This window comes from Trachemys scripta, chromosome 6 (assembly GCF_013100865.1).
Source record: "Trachemys scripta elegans isolate TJP31775 chromosome 6, CAS_Tse_1.0, whole genome shotgun sequence".
In the NCBI taxonomy this organism is placed as follows: Eukaryota; Metazoa; Chordata; order Testudines; family Emydidae; genus Trachemys; species Trachemys scripta.
Window position 1 is genome coordinate 84,390,301 of NC_048303.1, and position 19,243 is coordinate 84,409,543.

The following is a 19,243-nucleotide window of genomic DNA, read 5'->3' on the forward strand; positions in this document are numbered from 1 at the left end:
TGTTTTATTTTTATAGCTCTCCTCCATTTACTGGGTGGCATTTCCTTCAGTGTTAACAACAGAGGTTAACTGCACACAGACGTGTATAGGGACTCTTGCCAGATTTTTTTTTCCCCCCTCCTTTAAATATGTTTCTCCAACTTGGTCATTTTTCCCCCTTGGCTGTAGACAGTCTCTTAGAATTCAGATTTAATTGGTTCAGTCTATTCTGGAACCATCTGCTGGTTTAATGTTTATAATAAATATTATATGCTTTTCACAAAATAAAACAAAACACTTTTCTAAAATTCAATACAGATATTTAGTTATTTGCTCACTCTCAAACAATAGTCTGTTTAGTCACTTAATGTGACACACACAAAAAATGATTCTGTATGTGTGTTGCATATTCCAGTCTTTTTGTTTAAAGCTTTGCAGCAAGAGCTCTGAAAGCAAAACCCCTTTCTGAAAGGCTTCTAATCTTCCCATTTTGCAGTTGACTAAACAGCGTCTGGTGGATGCAGATGGAATCATTAACCCAAATGCTTTCTACATCTACCTGACAGCCTGGGTTAGCAATGACCCCGTGGCCTACGCTGCCTCTCAAGCCAACATCCGGCCTCACCGTCCAGAATGGGTCCATGACAAAGCAGACTATATGCCAGAAACAAGGCTGAGAAGTAAGTAACGTTTAATCTTAATGTCTTATAGTTTATATAAGTGCCTCACCCCTTCCTTAAAGGCCCAGTAACTCTCTAGTTACTTGACACTGTACAGGTCTCAGAAGCATAAACAGAACAATATATTGTGTTACTTTAAAACCTCGGGAGACAGATGCAGTTGTGTAATATAGTATAATGTGGTACCACTGCAGGACTTTATCATGTTGAATAATTAGTTGTATAATAGTTTATATCTAAGCTCTAAAACTTGCATTAGACATTTCTTTTTAACACTGCTTGTTAATTTTGTATGCAAGGGAAACCTTCAGAGTGCATAACATTCTGCTTTTGCCATTCCAGAGTTTCGTCATTGAAAATTATATCATGTTTATCCTAAATTTGTCATCCTAGTGTGGAAGAAATTTTTGGCAAGTTAGGTCATTCATACCTGTATTGTGCTAGAGCTGTTTGGGTAGGGGAGAAGTCAGTGTAAGAGAGTGTCATCCTTCTTTTCCACCTGCCCCCATTCACCTTTTTACATTATGAATGGTAATCACGAGTTGATTTTCTTTGCTTTTACACTGGATTTATTGGATGGATTGCTAGTTGGTTACTGAGGGATGGAAGGGGAAGGAGAGGATTGGTTCTCTTGGAAATGCGATTGGATAACAAGCAAGTTGTGCTTCACTGTATCCGAACCCTAGAGCTTTGTGGCAGTCAGCCAAGTCTTGTCTTAATGAAAATTTATAGTTGAGATTATAATAGGGCAAATCATGTTTAGCAAGTCAACTGAATGACCCTGCAGGGTCTGGAACACACAGCGGCAGTAACTAAATGCTTGTTGTGGAAGACTCTTTTTTTTCTTTTGGTATTACAGTAGACTTAGCGTTACATTCAAAAAGAAGCATGGAAAATTTAAGTTTGTCAGATCATTAAAGGATAAAATGTTATGTATTTCCTCAATAAGCCATTACTGTTGAGGGTTTTTTTTAACCTTTTTTTTTTTTTTTTTTTTGTAGTATGGATAGTGGCTTTTAAAATAGACAACTGAAGAATTACAAAATAGAAAGGCCTGATTCACCACTGCAGAAATCTAGTTTAGAACCAGTTTAATTCCACTGATTTTAGATAAAGATGCTGACTTCACAGGAGTTACACCAGCATAAAACGGGAGTAACAGTTTTAGCTGAAACTAATTTTTTTTCAAACAAAATATTTAAAATATAGGGAGAAGTGTTTGAGAAGGTTGCCCTTTTGTTTATTTTACATTACATACAGAATACTATGGACAGATAATAAAGTGATAGGTGCCACAGTAATTCATATATATATAGTATTAGATACCCATTTACATTAAGTAATATCATCAAGCTGGTCTTAAGTATGATGTGCAGTGTAATAATTGAATTACACTGCAAGGTGTGAAATATAGTCATCTGTTGTGATTAGAGTTTTTAAAGTAGCCACAGAAGTTCTGGAGTTTAAACAAAGTAATTAATTGTGACTCAAATTTAACACTTTTCCACAGAAAACAAAGTGCTTTAATCATATTTATTTCTCTGCACATTGTTTTTTCTTCCTTTACAATCTGTATTTAAACGTTATCATCTTTCTCTTAGTTCCAGCAGCTGAGCCCATTGAATATGCTCAGTTTCCTTTCTACCTCAATGGATTGCGTGAAACTGCTGACTTTGTGGAAGCTATTGAGAAAGTGAGAGCGATCTGTAACAACTACAGCAGCCTTGGGGTCCCCAGCTACCCAAATGGATACCCATTTCTTTTTTGGGAACAGTACATTGGGCTTCGTCACTGGCTTCTCTTGTCTATTAGCGTGGTTCTGGCTTGCACATTTCTGGTGTGTGCCCTCTTTCTCCTGAACCCCTGGACGGCTGGGATCATTGTAAGTTTATTATAAGGTTCTTTGTTAAAGGCAAATTCCTTTCAGCCTAGCTCTTGCTGCAGTCAGAAAGGGTTTGTTTATGTCTGGGCCTCTGGTGGAGTATGTATATTGCATCATTCATGATATATTTATTCAACTTGAGGGGGTAGGGTTCATGGTAAAGGTATAACCCTTAATAACCTTAATCTTTTGACCACACTCTGGTAGCTTTAAAGCTTATAAACATAACTAAACTTTTGCCCCTGCTCAGATCCTCATGAACATGAGAAATGAAGCATGGAGGAATATTGGAATTTTTAAGTAGCTATTAAAAAAAATTCTACATTCCCCACACCCCCAAGTTTTTTTAAATCAAACAAAATTATTTTTCATGGCAGTTTCTTATTTCTACATCTTGCCCATAAACAGTAAATTACTATCCTAACTTCTGGATGTGAATCTTAGAAGGATAAGAAGGCAGTATGGATAGGTGAACGGTTGTACAATACACACTGAAAAAGGAGTATGTCTTTAAGGAGAAAGAGCAGTAAAATTATAAATGATACAGAATACTCCATGAATTCCTTGTAATAAACATTCATGTTAAATTGAATTATGATGTTCCTGTGTTTAAATTCCATAAACTATTGTATAGCTTATAAAATGCCAGAAGTAGAAAAGCACAGAGCAGTCACTAGTTTTTGTACTGTACATTTGTGCAACAGGTATGTTAAAAGGTAAATGTTTAGTCTAGAATATTTTTCATAGCACTCAATCAAACAATTTATGTTATCATTCATGATTCATTAGCTTATAAAATCATTTATTGTAGTACTTACATTTTTCTTGGGAAAGGGGGTTTATTTTAGAGTCCTCCATCTCTTTTAAAAATGTGTATTTTTTTTTTGTTGGCTCCAGAAACTTTTAAGTCTACTCCACAGATTTCCCCCCACCTCTCTACATTTTTTTTTACAAGATAGATGAAAGAAAATAAAAGCTTTCCCTTAGATTTAACTGTTTGCTTTGTCCAGGCCAATCCCTCTAAGTTTCTTCAAAGCCAAGAGACTCTCTGTAACCTGACACTCATCAGCTGATTATGGCATTCACTTTCTTCCGGGATTTAAACCTGCCCTTGAGTCATCTTCACTTACTCCATGAATTCTGCAGAAAGAACCCAAACCAGCTGTTTAAAAGTTGCTTTTCTACGTCTGCCTTCCTTTAATTTTCGAGAATATTGTTGGGGAAATAGGTTAAAAAACAGAAAAGTTATATTCTGATGGATGGGGATAGGGAGGAATACTAAATTATGTTTTAGATGGTATTGACAAGAGGTAACCAATAGAAAATTGATGTTTGCTCTGCCCACTGGATCCCGGGGGAATAATTTAAACTGACTCTTTTCAGGTCATTGCCATTGAATTCAATGAAATAAGGAAAAATAGCTTGCCTTTGGAAGGTGAGAGAAAGAATGCTGTGAGGGTTGCATTTACTAGTCCCACATTGTTTTGAAAGTCCTTTTCTTCATTTATATAGAGTATAAGAAGTTACTAACAGCTGTTTGAAATCATTTAGGTGCTGGTGCTGGCTCTGATGACTGTGGAGCTGTTTGGCATGATGGGTCTAATTGGAATAAAGCTGAGTGCAGTGCCTGTGGTCATCCTGATTGCTTCTGTTGGCATAGGAGTGGAATTCACTGTTCATGTTGCTTTGGTATGTAAAATTAGGCAGCATTTTTAAAGTATTTTGAAAATCGCTCCAAGATCTTTAAAAAAGGGACCCTGAAGTTAGGCTCCTAAATCCATACTTAGGCATCCAAATGAGTGATCTGATTCTCAACAGACAACCAAGCTCAAACACTGCTCAAGGGTTAGTGTGCCAGTTACATTGTTGCCTGATAGACCATAATTGATTTGAAAGAATACTTACCATCTGTTAAGTCAATGATGCATGAAATAAGACTGGATTCAACAATGCACTCTTACATGCTTTTAAATATGACTTGACTGGTCTCCAATTAATATGTGGTAGGTATTTCTATGATCCGTATCAATATCTGTATTAAGCAGAACTGTTAAGGTCTATTAAGACCTTCACACTCTAAGTGTCCGCTCAGACACTACCACTATCTTGGACCTTTCTTTTGTCCCTACGTGCTGCAGAGGACCTTGTAACAGTACATAACTATGCACTTCCTGTTGTGTCTAGTTGCTGCCTATTATGGCAAATTTAATGCTTTGGGGGAGATTTTCGTAGGCACAAATGGTAGTTAGGCATCCATTCCCCTAAATATTCAATGGTACTTTAGCGCTTGCCTTTGAAATCTCCCATTAGGTCTCTTTCTTTCAGAACATATTAGTTGTTAGTAATGGTCCCAGTCCTGCAGTCCATAGGTAAGCAGAATTCCCATTGATTGACTGAAGAGTAATGCAGAAAAAACACAGAGAGAGGGAATGTATAAACACAGTTGGAAACATTTTCAAATTGGGTTCCTAAATTTAGGCACATAAACTAGTGGCCTGATGTTCTGAAGTGCTAAGCAACTGCAGCTCCCGTTTAAGCCAATGAGAGCTGGCACCATTGAAATTCAGGCCATTTATGTAGGTGTCTAAATATGGAATAAAGCCTAATTTTTGGTGTTCAAGTTTGAAAATTTTGGTTTGTTATGGAAATGTTGATATTTCTATTGTTAGAGTTGCATGTAGACTTCCATTTTAAGCCTTATTTTCTGAGCACACACCCCTAGCTTTTGATTAAACAACTTGTTTGCAAATTGAAATGCTGAAAATAGCATGAGAGATTTTTTTTCTTAGAATTTGGAAAATGTGGGATTTAAAAAGTTTATATGCTACTTAATCCAAAATTACATGTGATTTAAATTAATTCCCAGTGTCTGATGATTTTTTTTTTTAGGCCCACACGTTCTCAACAGTGGTTGGTTTTCACAACTCCCAGTGTTACATACAGAGAGGACTCTTCACACACTTAGCACATGTATTCCCATACATTTTTCAGGAGAAGATTATTTAAGAATCGCCATCCATATGGAGTGAAACAATACTGTAGAGAATAGAAAGGAATCAGTCTGGACAGGCCAGTTTAATTATTGTAGGAAGGGTTATATCTATTCATTATTAATTTTGTTTTTCATAAGTACCATCAGAATCCAGAAGGCTCAAAGAATGGGATGGGGAAGAGAAGTAGACTGGAGAGAGAGACGATGAGGATTAGATGTGGTCCACAACTACAGAAGAAAACCTTGGGTTGGGGTGATGCAAACTGCTGAGGGCATTGCTGGGGGAGTGAGAAGGCAGCAGGGACTAGAGGGTAATTTTGAGTTTTGGAAACTCAGAAGCATGATAAGGGTGCAGCAGGCTGAGGTGCACAATGGCAGTGAACTGTGGGGTGCCCTCAGTTTTAAGTGGAGGGAGTAGATTTAAGAGGTCCTTGTGAATGAAGGGGTAATATGAGGAAAAAGGGACAGGCAGCTGGAAGCATATTTAGGCTTGTTGAGATAAAGCAGCCTGCTAAGGCTTGTGGTGGGATGGTGAATGTTTCAGAGATCTGGTGCATGTTGTGGGGAAACAAATGACAAATTTGAAATAAATAAATAAATAAATAAAAATTGGAACACAACATTATGAAATGCTTGGCTGTCAGTTCTAAGTGGAGAGAGAAACCAAACTAATTTATGTCACATTTTTACCTAAATAAAATCACATGTGGGTAAAGTTTCAGTCCCCAGCAAACTTAACACCACTTTTTTCCCCTAGACTGACATTGGAAATAAAACCCTTCAAAAATGGGTTTTACAATGAAAGCACCTAATAGATGTTAAACTATAGCAGCACTGCTGGCCAATGCATTCATAGAACTAACAGAATATAAATAACCCCACCAGTGTTGTATAAACAAAATATGCAATGCTTATAGTATTGATACAAGATTTAATTGTAGTTGTTTAAGACAAATTCACAATCCACTCGTGGCTCAGTTTTTCTCTGCCAATTGTGAGCTGTGACCTCATTTTTTTTAAATTCCTCCAAATAAATTCTGCATCAACACTACACTCATTGTATTATGTATTCTTTAAATACACACCTATCCATGTGCAGTGCATATATTTTGTTACTATGTTATGGGTCTGATCCCACAGCCCTGACTCATGTGAGTCGTCCAGTACACATCGGCTCATATCCTGTGCTGTATATGGAAATCCATTTGTTATCCATAACTGAGCATGTATATATAAAATATGCTAACCCTGGATACATTAGTTTTCCTTGGTTCACTGTTATTCTTATAAATCTTGAGTACTGAACTATGTTATATGCTGTGAGTTGCTTACTCAGGAGTCATGGGGAGGAGGATAGATTCTCTATAAATTACATCAGTGCTCAGATACTATAGGGATGAGTGGCAGGATAAAACCCTGAGACAGATTTATAGTTGTTTGGTTTTGAAGTAGTAAAAATTGTAAATATATTTGCATAAAATGGAGCATAAATATAAAGAATAAGAAGAGCACAGTCCTGCAGTGCTTGTATATATGAGAAGACCCACTGGATACTTTGGGTCAAATCCTGCTCATCTCATTTAGTTAGGGGCTGATTGTGCATAAAGCTCTGCTAGCATGGGGTCCTGTGCCCACATGGAGAGATCCACTGACATCAGTGGAGAATTCTGCTTAAAAAGAGTCAGAAAGATACAGCCCATTAATAGGATGCTGAACTCAGTATGACTATGCATGTGAGTAAAGGTTGCAGGATCACGTCCAAGTCCACAACAAATAATAATTCAAGTCATGTGGTCCCTGCTACCACAGAATTCCCATGACATCAATGGGAGTTTTGCCCAGGTAAGAACTTCAAGAGTAGTCTTATAATTTTTACATGAGAAGTTCTTTCAAAATTAAACAAATCCTTTGTGGGTGGGAACAGGCAAACAGAGCAACAAACGAAAATCCTTATGAGGTGGGGTGGGGGTTGTTTCAGAAAATTATTGCTGTGGCCCTGACCCTGCAATCAATCCTCACTCCACTCCCATGACTTCAGTAGCAGCTGTATACAATGACTGAAGAATCAGACCTTGTCTTGAACTCTAGGCAGCCACAAAGATATTTTAATAAACTGTAAATTGGAGTAATTAGCTGGGGCAGGGGGAGGAAACGTGCATGCTTTGGGAAAGGCTGAGAGTTTTTAAAGACTGTGTACAAAGAAATGATGATATGGAGTTTATTTTTTATAGGCATTTTTAACCGCCATAGGAGACAAGAACCGCAGGGCTGTCCTTGCATTGGAGCACATGTTTGCACCAGTATTGGATGGAGCTGTGTCTACTCTGCTTGGAGTGTTAATGCTTGCAGGGTCCGAGTTTGACTTTATTGTCAGGTAAAGCATCTCTTGACTTTTTTTATTTTTTGTTTTTTTTAAATGTGTACACCCTCGATGTCTGGTCATTTCAGTGTATCTGCTGTTTTACTACTGTGCATGCTTACATCATGGTCCTGCTTTACCTCTGCTTTATTAACTCCTTGTTTCATGCTAATTGCAATAATACTTCCTTTGCTGACGTTGGATTAAGTTCCAGGAAAATTAGACTCCCAGCCTAAAATGAAACAAAAGGGGTCCTCTATTGCCTCGTTTGCTCAGTTCTGAAATAAGTTAGCTCCAAATACCTAGTATTGTCCAGTGGTTAGCTGGATTTGACCTTTAACTCAGACTTTTCATATGTACAGCATTTTGTGTGGAAGGGACAAGAGGAACTATAAACATCCTGAAACTGACACTCTCTTTCCCTCCCCCTCCCCTGTCATCCCTGTATGAAGTTTGCAGCAGGTTTTAACTGACAAAAAAATTGAAGCCCTGTTTAGGATGTAGGAAACCATAAGCGTGAACATAGACGTTTGTATTAAAATTTGTAAAGCAAAGCCTGAGGACCTGTTTATAGCTAAAGGCAGGCTGTTTCTTGTGCATTTAATTAAGAATGTGAATTTGTCAAGTATGAGAGGAAAGCAAGGTTTTCTTTTGAAGGGAATTTGAGAAATGCAGTGAAATGGATCCTATTCTATTCCAAACAACCTGTGGAGCTCTGCAAAATGGCTAATCTTAGAAGTAACACTGGTTCTTTGTGGAAGACTATGGCCCAAAAAAAAAAAAAGCGGAGGAATGGAGTAGTGCTGGACCAAACATTCATGGTCTGATAGATGACTGGACTGTTCAGACTAAAGTGAGCTCGATAAATAGATGTAAACTAAATCAGGTCATCTAACAAAAAAAAAAAAAGTCACACTATGTACCCTTAAATGCAACTTCCACCAAGTCTTCTGTGTGTCTCAGTTTTTGTTGGTGGTGAGGTAATGAGGCAGAACTATTCAGTTAGGGCCTGCTCCTATAACGTGATGAGCACTATGTAGGATTGGGCTTTTCCTGCAGATTGAATGAAATTTACAGTAACATATTTGTTGTAATACTCTACATATTGCTCACATAAGCAGATAGTGTGCACATTTTCATGACATAGTAAATGGCAGCATGTAGTCTTGTTTGATTCTAAATTTGGATTTGATATTTGCTTAACAAATAAAATGAGCCTTTCACATTTTAAACTTTTGTTGTTTAACTTTGTCTTTGCCCACCAGTTTCTTTTTTTCTAGCACAATCTGGCTTCAGTTCCCCTTGGTTTTCTAAGACAGATGTAAAATAAATGAGCAAATCTGAAGCATTGTTACAGTGAGTGAAAAAGACTCCAAACTTCCGGAAAGGGATAGTTTAGCCCATCAGTGTGTTTAGGAAGATTAAGTAAATTAACAGACATTGTATATGCTAAGTGGCCAGACTTGTAATCAGCCTGTTTATTCTAGTGTTAGATGGATGAGATGCAAATGTGTTTTAATGCCTGTTGTTGATACATGTCCCAGCATGAAGTTCTGGTAGTTTATATTAGTGAAGGAGATTGGTTCCTTGATTTTGCTAATGCAGATCAAAAATTCCAAAGTGTTTACAATAGCAGGATATTTGTAGTTTTACAGGAATCTGATATATTTGATCAGATGTGGAAACATAGGCAATAAAGTTTGTCGCCTACTAAACAATGTTATCAGCAGTGGCGCTGTTATTAGGAAACTTGCCCCTATTTTTCCTCCTGCACCCAGACCCTCCAAAAATTTGTCCAAAAATTTGTCCAGGACTGAGCCCTTGAAATCATTAGTTACAACGCAGCCTTGAGTTTAGTCTGAACTCCAGCTGTGCCGAATACCAACTAGTAAGGCTTCCCTTTTACTGACAGGTTTACCTTGGTATTCATGAAGGATCCCAGACCTTAGCCCTCAATGGTGGGAAAGGACAACCACTTGTGCACTTTCCTCGTCCTCCATAGTACTTCAGCCTTTATGTTTGAATTGGCTGACGCAAAACAAGAGTATTCAGAAATGCTAAATTGTTCAACAAAAGATTAGCCTGCAATGCAGCTCTGCCATTGTGGAGTGCTCTTACTCAGTACAATGCTGAAGCTTACTACAGAATGGGCAGCATTTTCTTGGCAGAAAGCTGGTTCCTGTGTTCTAAAAAGGTTGCAATTTGAGCTATTTGGTAAAACTGGAACTCACAGAATTCTAGGCGGAAAGTTGTGATTAATGAACGGCAAGGGAAAGCCTTACCTGATACACTAGAGATTTAATTAGAGATTCCGCTGTTAGATGCAGAAGCATTTCACAGTGGATTAGCTGCTGGGAGAAGTGGGCTTCTTTTCCTTCTAGGCTAAATTGTTTAAATTCTACACCCTTCACTTCATTTGTTTGCTTCTGCTGGGTTTTCACTAATGGGGGCCCCTTTTCATTGTATTTGTGCTTTCAATCCATTCAGCCATTCAGTTCACATTCCATATTTTTGTGTTTGTGTAACACATTTATAAATAACATTACATGCCACAAGATTTTGGTAAATTAACAAACTCATTTTTTTTCTTTCCTTTATCAACTAACACTTTGGGTTGTGGAATGTAGCTTCTCTAATCCAAAAGGTAATAAATAAATAAATACATGTATTAATAAAAAGTCATGATTTTGTACAATATTTTTAAAGTTTCTGAGACTTGCATTAGCATATTTTTCTTTTTAAAAGTTAAATTATTTTTGGGAGTAGTATGCAATCTTCTGTATTCCTAATGGTATTCATGGCCCTTTTCTCCCTCTTTTTAAACAATATTTCAGGTATTTCTTTGCTGTTTTGGCAATTTTAACCATTCTGGGAGTTTTAAATGGATTGGTGCTGCTTCCAGTTCTTCTTTCATTCTTTGGACCATATCCTGAGGTCAGTAGTTACATTTATGATCAGAAGAAATTAATGTGTCCTTTTCTTCTTTCTTTCCTAGAAACCTATTATTCACTTTGTAATTCTGATTTTTATTTGTTTCTTGCTCTTTTTTTGTTTTATTTAAAAAAATATTAAATGTGGTTTCTTTTCTTAATTTGATATTCTTGATTAGTAATCAGAAGGTGTCTTGTATAATAACCAGTGGGTTGGAAGTTGTCTCTTTGGTTTAGATACAAATGCATGATTTAATTAGCTTCATTTTAAAGCAGAATTTCATGTATTAGCTATGCCCTAGGAGCAGAGATTTCCTCAACTTTTTCATTCTACAGGCCATTTTGTGAAGAGAGCTCCTTTTGTAGATCTGTGTTTCCTCCTAGCACTCCGGCCCCTCATTGCTTCATTCTCAAAATATTTAACTCAGCAGACCACCAGGAAGGGCTCCCCATACCAGTGGAGGTCCACAGACCACAGCTGGAGAACCACTGCCTTAGGCCACAAGTCTACAAAAGGATCCTCCCTTATCAACAAATACACTCTCATGGTATCCTGTAGGCTTTAGTGAGATCCTGGACTGTCCATGCAATCGATCCCTTTGCAGGATCAGGGCCTTAAACCGTCCAATGCAAGTCCAACAAGAGAGCATTCATGGCCTTCAAACTTCCACTTGATAGCTCATTGGGTATATCACAGTTACCCCTCTAAGGCATGATCATTGAGTTTTCTCTACTGTTGTTAAAAGAAAGTAACTTTATAGCTGTGTGTATAGTGTGTGTGGAGATATAGATATGGGGGAGCGTGTGTGTGTGTGTGTGTGTATATAACACACACATAGAGTGCTTGCTATTATGTGTGTATCCATCTATCTATGTACATACACAAAATCATATTTTCTAATAGATATACACTATACATAACCATGAAATTACTCTTTTAATGACATACCAAGAAATATATGTATTATACACACTTACACACCCAGACATTGACAGGAATATATGTAATTATGTTCAAATCCACAGACAGGGATCATGTCTCTTTCTTTTTGGTACAGCACTGTGCACAGTAGCAGAGAATGTAGCAAATAATAAATAACAAAATGGTTTTGGTGACAAGAGTAGACGTAGCTTGGTGAAGAACATTTTTGTTGAATGTTAGTAATTATAAGGGGTTTCAATTGTCATTATTAGGTTTCTCCAGCTAACGGACGGAACAGATTGCCTACTCCATCTCCTGAGCCCGCCCCTAACATCGTGAGGTTTGCACTGCCACCTGGACACACAAATAATGGATCAGATTCATCTGATTCCGAGTACAGTTCTCAGACTACAGTGTCAGGAATCAGTGAGGAACTCCATCAGTACGAGGCCACTCAGAGCTCTGGTGCACCAGTCCACCAAGTAATAGTGGAAGCAACTGAGAATCCTGTCTTTGCCAGATCGACTGTAAGTAATCCACATGTTGGTTTGGGGGACAAAGGGGAGGAAGTTATTTTGTTTTGGCTTTTTGGAAGAATTTATCTTTTTCAGTTTGCATAGCAATGTTTATATTTCTGACTTTTTTTTTTTTTTTTTTGCGTTGTACCTCTGGCTGCAACTGGCCCAAACTTAAGAGCACTTCCAGATGATGGATGCTCAGGCTTTTTCACCCCTTCATTTAGGAAGGAAATTCAGATAAAATGGTTGTATCAAAGCACAGCGCATTTTCATCAGTAAATGCCTTTGCAGCATACTGGCTTGAGCTGGAAGTGCAGGACTGGCAGGTCCTTTGACAACTGTTCCGGATGACTCTATGAAAGAAAAGGGAAGGGGCTCTGGAATAAATGTGGCTCCACCCAGAGCCATATGAACCAGAGCCACCCAGAGCCACGTGGGCTATCTTCATATTATATTTCTCTTCCAGTAATACATTTTAGAGGATAAGGGCTGGTGCAGACCAGGGAAAGAGTGTCTCATGGTTTCTCCAAACCTTGGATTTGCTGTGTGTCAGCACAGTGCCCAAGCCCTAAGCCACTGGGCCAGCATAACTTTCCTTTCAAAGATAAACTAAAAAGCTCCGTCTCCTACCCCCCAGGATGCTGCACGCTGAGCTGCAATGTGGATCTGTTTTTGTTCAGCAGAGGCCTAAAAATAGGTACAAGCAGAGCCACATTTGAAGTTGGTCACGGTTTATTGACTGATGTGGCTGCTGTGCTTCACGCTTTTTACAGAGATCCAGAAACCAGATTCCTGCAATCTATACAAACCATCCCACTAACATCCTGTGTATGTACCCCAGCTGGAAGAGAGTCTTTGCCAAAGCCCAGCAATTTTGGTTATTGAACCACTTAAGTTGTAGCGCTTGCTATTTACCCTTTTCAAAAGACTGAGCAGTATGTGGGAGGTATACATAATGCTTTCAATGACAGTCCTGTGTTTATCTGCAAAGTTGTACTTCCCAGTGACTTGTAACAATTTTGGGAGAGAACGGTCTTTCAAAAAGGCACAAATAAGACTCCAGAATGCTTCACTTCTAGAGTTAGTCCAGGACAGTACACTTCAGGGCTGCACCAGGGAAAATATTTCTATAGCATGTGTAACTTTTGTTTACATGCTTTAAGGCAGAGATTTAACCACATATCTCATTTCATTTCCAGGTGGTTCAGCCAGAGACAAGATGTCATCAGCCAAGTCCAAAATTACAGTCTAACCCAGAAGCCGGGTCCCAGCAGACATGGCATCATAACAGACAACCTAGACGAGAACTGAGGGAAGGACTACGACCGCCCCCTTACAGGCCGCGCAGGGACGCTTTTGAAATTTCTACTGAAGGGCATTCTGGACCTAGCAATAGGGACCGCTCGGGCCATAGGGCTCGCTCTCATAACATTAGAAGCCCAGCATTCACTGCCATGGGTACTTCAGTGCCAGCATACTGCCAGCCTATCACTACTGTGACTGCCTCCGCTTCAGTTACTGTTGCTGTACACCCTGCTGTGCACAGCCATAACTCTCATGGAGGAGGCTTTCCATCTTACGAAGGATACCATGAAACTGACCATGGAACATTTGAGGACCCCCATGTGCCTTTTAATGTACGGTGTGAGAGGAGAAACTCTAAAGTAGAAGTAATAGAACTGCAAGATGTTGAATGTGAAGAAAGGACAAATGGCAACAGCTCAGATTAAGGTACATTTTTGTCCTTCCCAGACGCTGGTGGGGGTGGGGGAGGGGAGGAGGAGGAGACAAGAATTTCCTAAGGTATCTTTCCTCCCAGCTGCTTTACCCTCTGGGCAACAATGACTGGGATTTCCCACCCATAAATATCGGTGCATTTTGCATTAGAAAATTAGCTTGGGTGAAACAACAATACTTAGCCCTTGACATCTTCAGAGTTCTGTACAAGTATTAAAGTAAATAGTACTATCCCAATTTTTCAGGTGGGGAAACTGAAGCAGAAAATTGGATATGTCCACGGTGCAATCAGGAAGTGTGATTGCAGTACACGCAGGCATACCTGATCAAACTAGCTAGCTTTGATCAAACTAGCTTGCTGAAAATAGCATTCTAGCCACAGTGGCACAGGCAGCACTATGAGCTAGCCATCCAAGTACAATTCCGCCCAAGATACTGGTTAGGTACTCATGGGGCTAGCCTGTGCCACAGCAGCTACACTGCTATTTCTTATGAGCTGGTTAGCAAGCTAGCTTTGAGCTTATACCAACACGCACTGCAATTCACCTCCCAATTGCAGCATAGATATACCCATTATTTGACTTGTCCAAGGCCATGGAACAGGAGTCAGAACCTGGATTTCCTGGTACCCAGTCCTATGCTCAGATCATTCAAACAGGCTGCCTCCTAAAATCTCACACAAAACAACATTTGTTGGGAAGGACCAACAAATTACTTACCAGTTACTTACATTCAAAAGAAAATGACCCTTGAATATAATGTAGTAAAAAGAATATAAACTACTTAGCCAAATCCTCTGGTGCATCAGAACCTCCATGGTTCTGCTGCACAGTGCAAGGCAGGCTGAAGAAAGTATTTGTATGGAGATTACACACATTCCTGCACAGTGCTGCTTTAAGTGGGCTCGATCCAAGGTCTCGTGAAGTGGAGTTCTGTGTATGTGGGCACGTCCAGTGGGTTCTGAACAAATCGCCCTGTATGGGTGGAGTGCAGCTGCCACTGTTATAGCCTTTGGGCTGTGGTAACCATCACTGTGGATGATCCTTTGGTTTGTCAGAGATAATTCCTGACCCTTGAGGATTTGACCCATAAAATGAAAATGAAGGTAAACTCTCCCCCCACCGCCAACGGCTTTGAGGTTATAAAAGAAAGATGTAAAAACTAGAAGTGATCAAAAAAATCATTTTATTTCAGAAAACATTTTTGAAAGAAGTGAAAATGTTTAATTTCATTCAAAATTTTCTATGAATTTTTTGGGGTTCTGCCCCCCCTCAAAACAAAACAAAATAGTTTTGGGGGAGGTCACTTTCTCACTTACTTTTTCATACCTTTTTCCAGAGGAAAAAAAAGTATGTGTGTTTTCCACACAGAAAAAAAATGCATTTTTTTGAAAAGTTTCAAAGTGTTTCATCACCACACAAAAACTGTTGAACAAAATAAAAATTTTCATTTTGGTTGAAAAGACATTTTCCATCAAAAATTTCCAAAGGGGAATATTTGACCAGTTCTAATTAAAATACTTTGCACTTCTAAAGCTTCTATCCAAAGATTTTGAAGTATTTTTTAGTATATATGAATGTATCCTCACAGCTCTCCTGGGAAGATGGCAAGTAGTGGAGTCCCAAGGAAGTGGATTCTGAGGCAAAGAGAAGGCCAGGTTCAAATTTTCCAAAAGTGGACACTAATTTGGGTGCCTCAGTTGGTGTCCAATTTCAGATGCCTAAGACCTCATTCTCCTGCAGCTTCCATTGACTTTAACTGGAGTCCAGTACACAGAAATGGAGGCACTCAAAATTAGTGGACATTTAAAACATGACATCAGTGACAGAGATGGGAATACAGTCCAGATTTCCTAACTCTTAGTCCTGTACCTTAATCACAAGAACAATCACATGCATTTTGGGTTGGTTTGGTTTATTTATTTTTCTTAAGCTTAAGTGAATGTTTGTGTTTTCTCTCTTTTGTAAAGGGTAACAACTGAAGCAAAGAAGAGGCCAAAGATGGGGAAACTTCCTCTTTCCAGAACTGCTTGAAGTTATGGAAAAGGACATGCTGCATCAGGATAACAGTTCACTGTTACTGTAACCTATTGTATTATGTTGTTAAATATTTCTATAAATATTTAAAAGGTGTACACATATGTAATATACAAAGGAACAATGTAAAGTAGTATAATCTGGAGTTAACTCTTGTTAATAGAGTGGGACAATATTGTTTGTGTTCTGTACTTATTGTACATTGATCTCTGTGCCACAACTAAGCTTAATCTAGTCCTAAATTTCAGCATATGTTGCTGCTGCTTAAATATTGTATAATTTACTTGTATAATTCTATGCAAATATTGCTTATGTAATAGGATTTTTTGTAAAGGTATGTGTTTAAAATATTTTAAAATTTGCATTTCACAACCCTGTGGTAGTATGAAATGTTACTGTTAACTTTCAAACACGCTATGCGTGATAATTTTTTTTTTTAAATGAGCAGATATGAAGAAAAGCACGTTAATCTTGGTGGTTTAAGTAGGTTTAGCTATGTGCAGGTTTTGTTTTGCTGTGTGCATGTGTGTGTATGTATGTTCCCAGTGTACTGTAGTGTAATTTTTTTTACTGTATGGTAACCCTTAGTGGGCTCATTAACTCACTGATGCTGGCAGAGTCAGGATTTTCCTATTGCTAAGTGCCAGTGAAAAATGTCTTGGCACTTAACAACAGAATCTCCAGACTGCTATTGTCAAAGGGATGATTAAAATAGAAGAGAGGACAGGAGGTCAGGGCATATGGATTCTATTACTAAATCTTCCACTGACTTGCTGTGTGTGACTTTGGGCAAGTCACTTAACCTCCCTATGCCTCAGTTTCCACATCTGTAAAATGGATATAATAATACTTAGCTACCTCCGAGGGGTGTTGTGAGGCTTAATTACTGTTTGGAAAGTGCTTTGATATCCTTTGTGAAAGGTGCCATGTAAGTGCAAAATATAATCATTTTCCTTAACTGCAAAGGGTGTTGGGTATTGAAAGTTGCTAAAATCCAGTTAGCATATGCCTTTGTATCTACTGATGCCATATTTTGATATTGATATTGTAAAACAGAGTGGTACTGGAATAATCTGGTTGTTTATTTCAGTAACGGCACAGTTCAAAGCAATCTGGCATCCCTCATCACTTTATTTAAATGGCAGAAAGCAAGTTAATATAAAGTGACAAAAATTATATTTTTTTAATTATTATTTTCTTCATCTATTTTCACTTCTTATTTTACTGATCTGCTTGATCCAGGACCATAATGATTGACACCTAAGGCCTGGGGTGATTCCCCCCCCTCCCCTCTAAGGTAACTCTTACTGCATTAGTACTTTTAATTAAAATAGCTAAACTGAATTGGGAGCCCTTTATTAATCTAATTTAGCTTCTTTTCTTTTTTTTAAAGTTAAAATTGAATTTTTATTTTATATATATATATATATAAAACAAATATTCAGTTTAGAAAAAACACAAGATCTGTGTTTCTAAATACAATTGGTCACTCCAGGCCAGGCATTGTTTGATTGGAATTTGTACTTCTCCAGTGGCTGAAAGGGTCTTTTCCTGCAGGCCTCCCCAGCAGAGTGGAGGAGTATGACTATCATGCACAAACTGTCATACCTTTTTTGCTCCCTTGAAAACACTTTGACGTGAGGCACTTGTCTACACGTATCCAAAGTGAACACTAAAAGAACAGCTGATGAGCCTGGCATTGTCCCGGTGGTACATAAGCTACTGTTTAGATGCACACTAAGGGTTAATCCTGTAACTGCCTACTGGTCCAGCTCACTGTCTAACATGAAAACTCTTAATGACAAAAAGACAACAGGCCCCAATTTAGCACTAGCAGTGTAGTGACCTCAGATCATAAAAACTCTGCAACAAAACTGTATGATACTAATTGGAAGCTACCTTCAACTGCCAAGTGTACGTGTTACTGTGTCAGAGGTCACTATGGCTTCCCACTGATATTGCTTTGATATCAGTTAGTCACTCCCCCACCCCCACTTTTTTTTTTTTTTTTTTGGTAGATGGTGGGAGGGAGGGAGCAAGGAAGTGTTTTGATGTCTCATCTCTTCTCTTCTCTCCCTGCCCCCCAATTCCTTATTCTGTGTGATTGTACGTGGGTGAGCTGTCTGCTTTCTGCACAATGTAGACCTTTTCTCCTATAGTCACATTGGCAAAGGGAGAACTCAGTGGCTGGCAACTTTGTGTTTTGTGGTTTGTTTTTTAACTTTTTTTAATCGTGGTTGATATTTATATTTTTGTATCATAAGAATGTTTCCTTACAGTATTTGTCATGCCAGTTTATAACAAACAAAAATGCAGGGATTTTATTTCTATTGGAAACACTATTACAGCTATGTTTTTACTTTTAATGGAATTTTTATTTGTATAGAGTGCTTACTAATGTTAAATAGGAAAGAGTATATAACATTTACATTAAGGACTCATTGTAGGTTTTAGTGTAAGGAGTAAAAAGGAAAAAAATATTCAAACTGGGTCTCATTGCCTGCCTATTTTGGCAGGAGTGGGTTTGTGTCATTTCAGTTACAAAGATAAAAGTATGCCATATAATTTATTTATATGAAAATTTATTTTTGTAGTGTACATAATAGTCATCAAGTCTTTTGACAGAAGTATATTTTTAAAGAGTTTATATGTAATGATGATACCATTATGTTTTGGAACATTGCTGAGACATGATTACAGTGCACACTTTTCATTTTAAACCCAATTGCGGAAAAAGAAAATGTTTAACAGTGTTGAGAAAGAAAGAGAGTGTGAATATTCATACAATTCTGAATTATGTTTTAGTTACCATTTGTGATCTAGTGTGGTTCTCATTTTAAACCTGGAGTGGCAATTGTACAAACTCTCTAAATATTAATGTTCAAACACTGATAGAAATTCTAACATGAATAAAAAATATTATAACTTATTGATTACGTATTTGGTTGTTTGTAGAATGCTTTTTTTACAGTACATAAGCTATGTAACAGAAAAGTAGCAATACTCCTTGGCAGTGTAAAGCAGTATGATTGACCAACTTACTAGATTCTACAGTCAAAGGCTTCAGTATTAATGCACCAGTTCTTACTTTTTATTACCAGAGTTGGGCCTGAGCCAAACATGAAAAACTGAATCCTCCTTCTGAATTTCAGATCTCTGTAATTGGCCAAACCAAACCCAAGATCTCGAATCTCCCAAACTTGGGGTT

General features: G+C 38.1%; 1 protein-coding gene across 2 annotated transcripts in view; it reads left to right on the forward strand.

The window, feature by feature from the left end:
* The window catches only part of PTCH1 (patched 1), an 88,736-nt gene extending 69,772 nt beyond the window's left edge, over nucleotides 1–18,964 (forward strand). For both annotated transcript variants that reach the window (XM_034773778.1, XM_034773777.1), the window contains exons 17-24: nucleotides 476–659; nucleotides 2,261–2,541; nucleotides 4,093–4,230; nucleotides 7,765–7,907; nucleotides 10,727–10,826; nucleotides 12,017–12,271; nucleotides 13,462–13,993; nucleotides 15,969–18,964. In XM_034773778.1, coding sequence (XP_034629669.1) covers nucleotides 476–659; nucleotides 2,261–2,541; nucleotides 4,093–4,230; nucleotides 7,765–7,907; nucleotides 10,727–10,826; nucleotides 12,017–12,271; nucleotides 13,462–13,992 — 1,632 coding nt within the window. In that variant the 3' untranslated portion in view covers nucleotide 13,993; nucleotides 15,969–18,964. The remainder of the gene's footprint in view (nucleotides 1–475; nucleotides 660–2,260; nucleotides 2,542–4,092; nucleotides 4,231–7,764; nucleotides 7,908–10,726; nucleotides 10,827–12,016; nucleotides 12,272–13,461; nucleotides 13,994–15,968) is intronic.
* The last annotated feature ends 279 nt before the right edge of the window (nucleotides 18,965–19,243 follow it).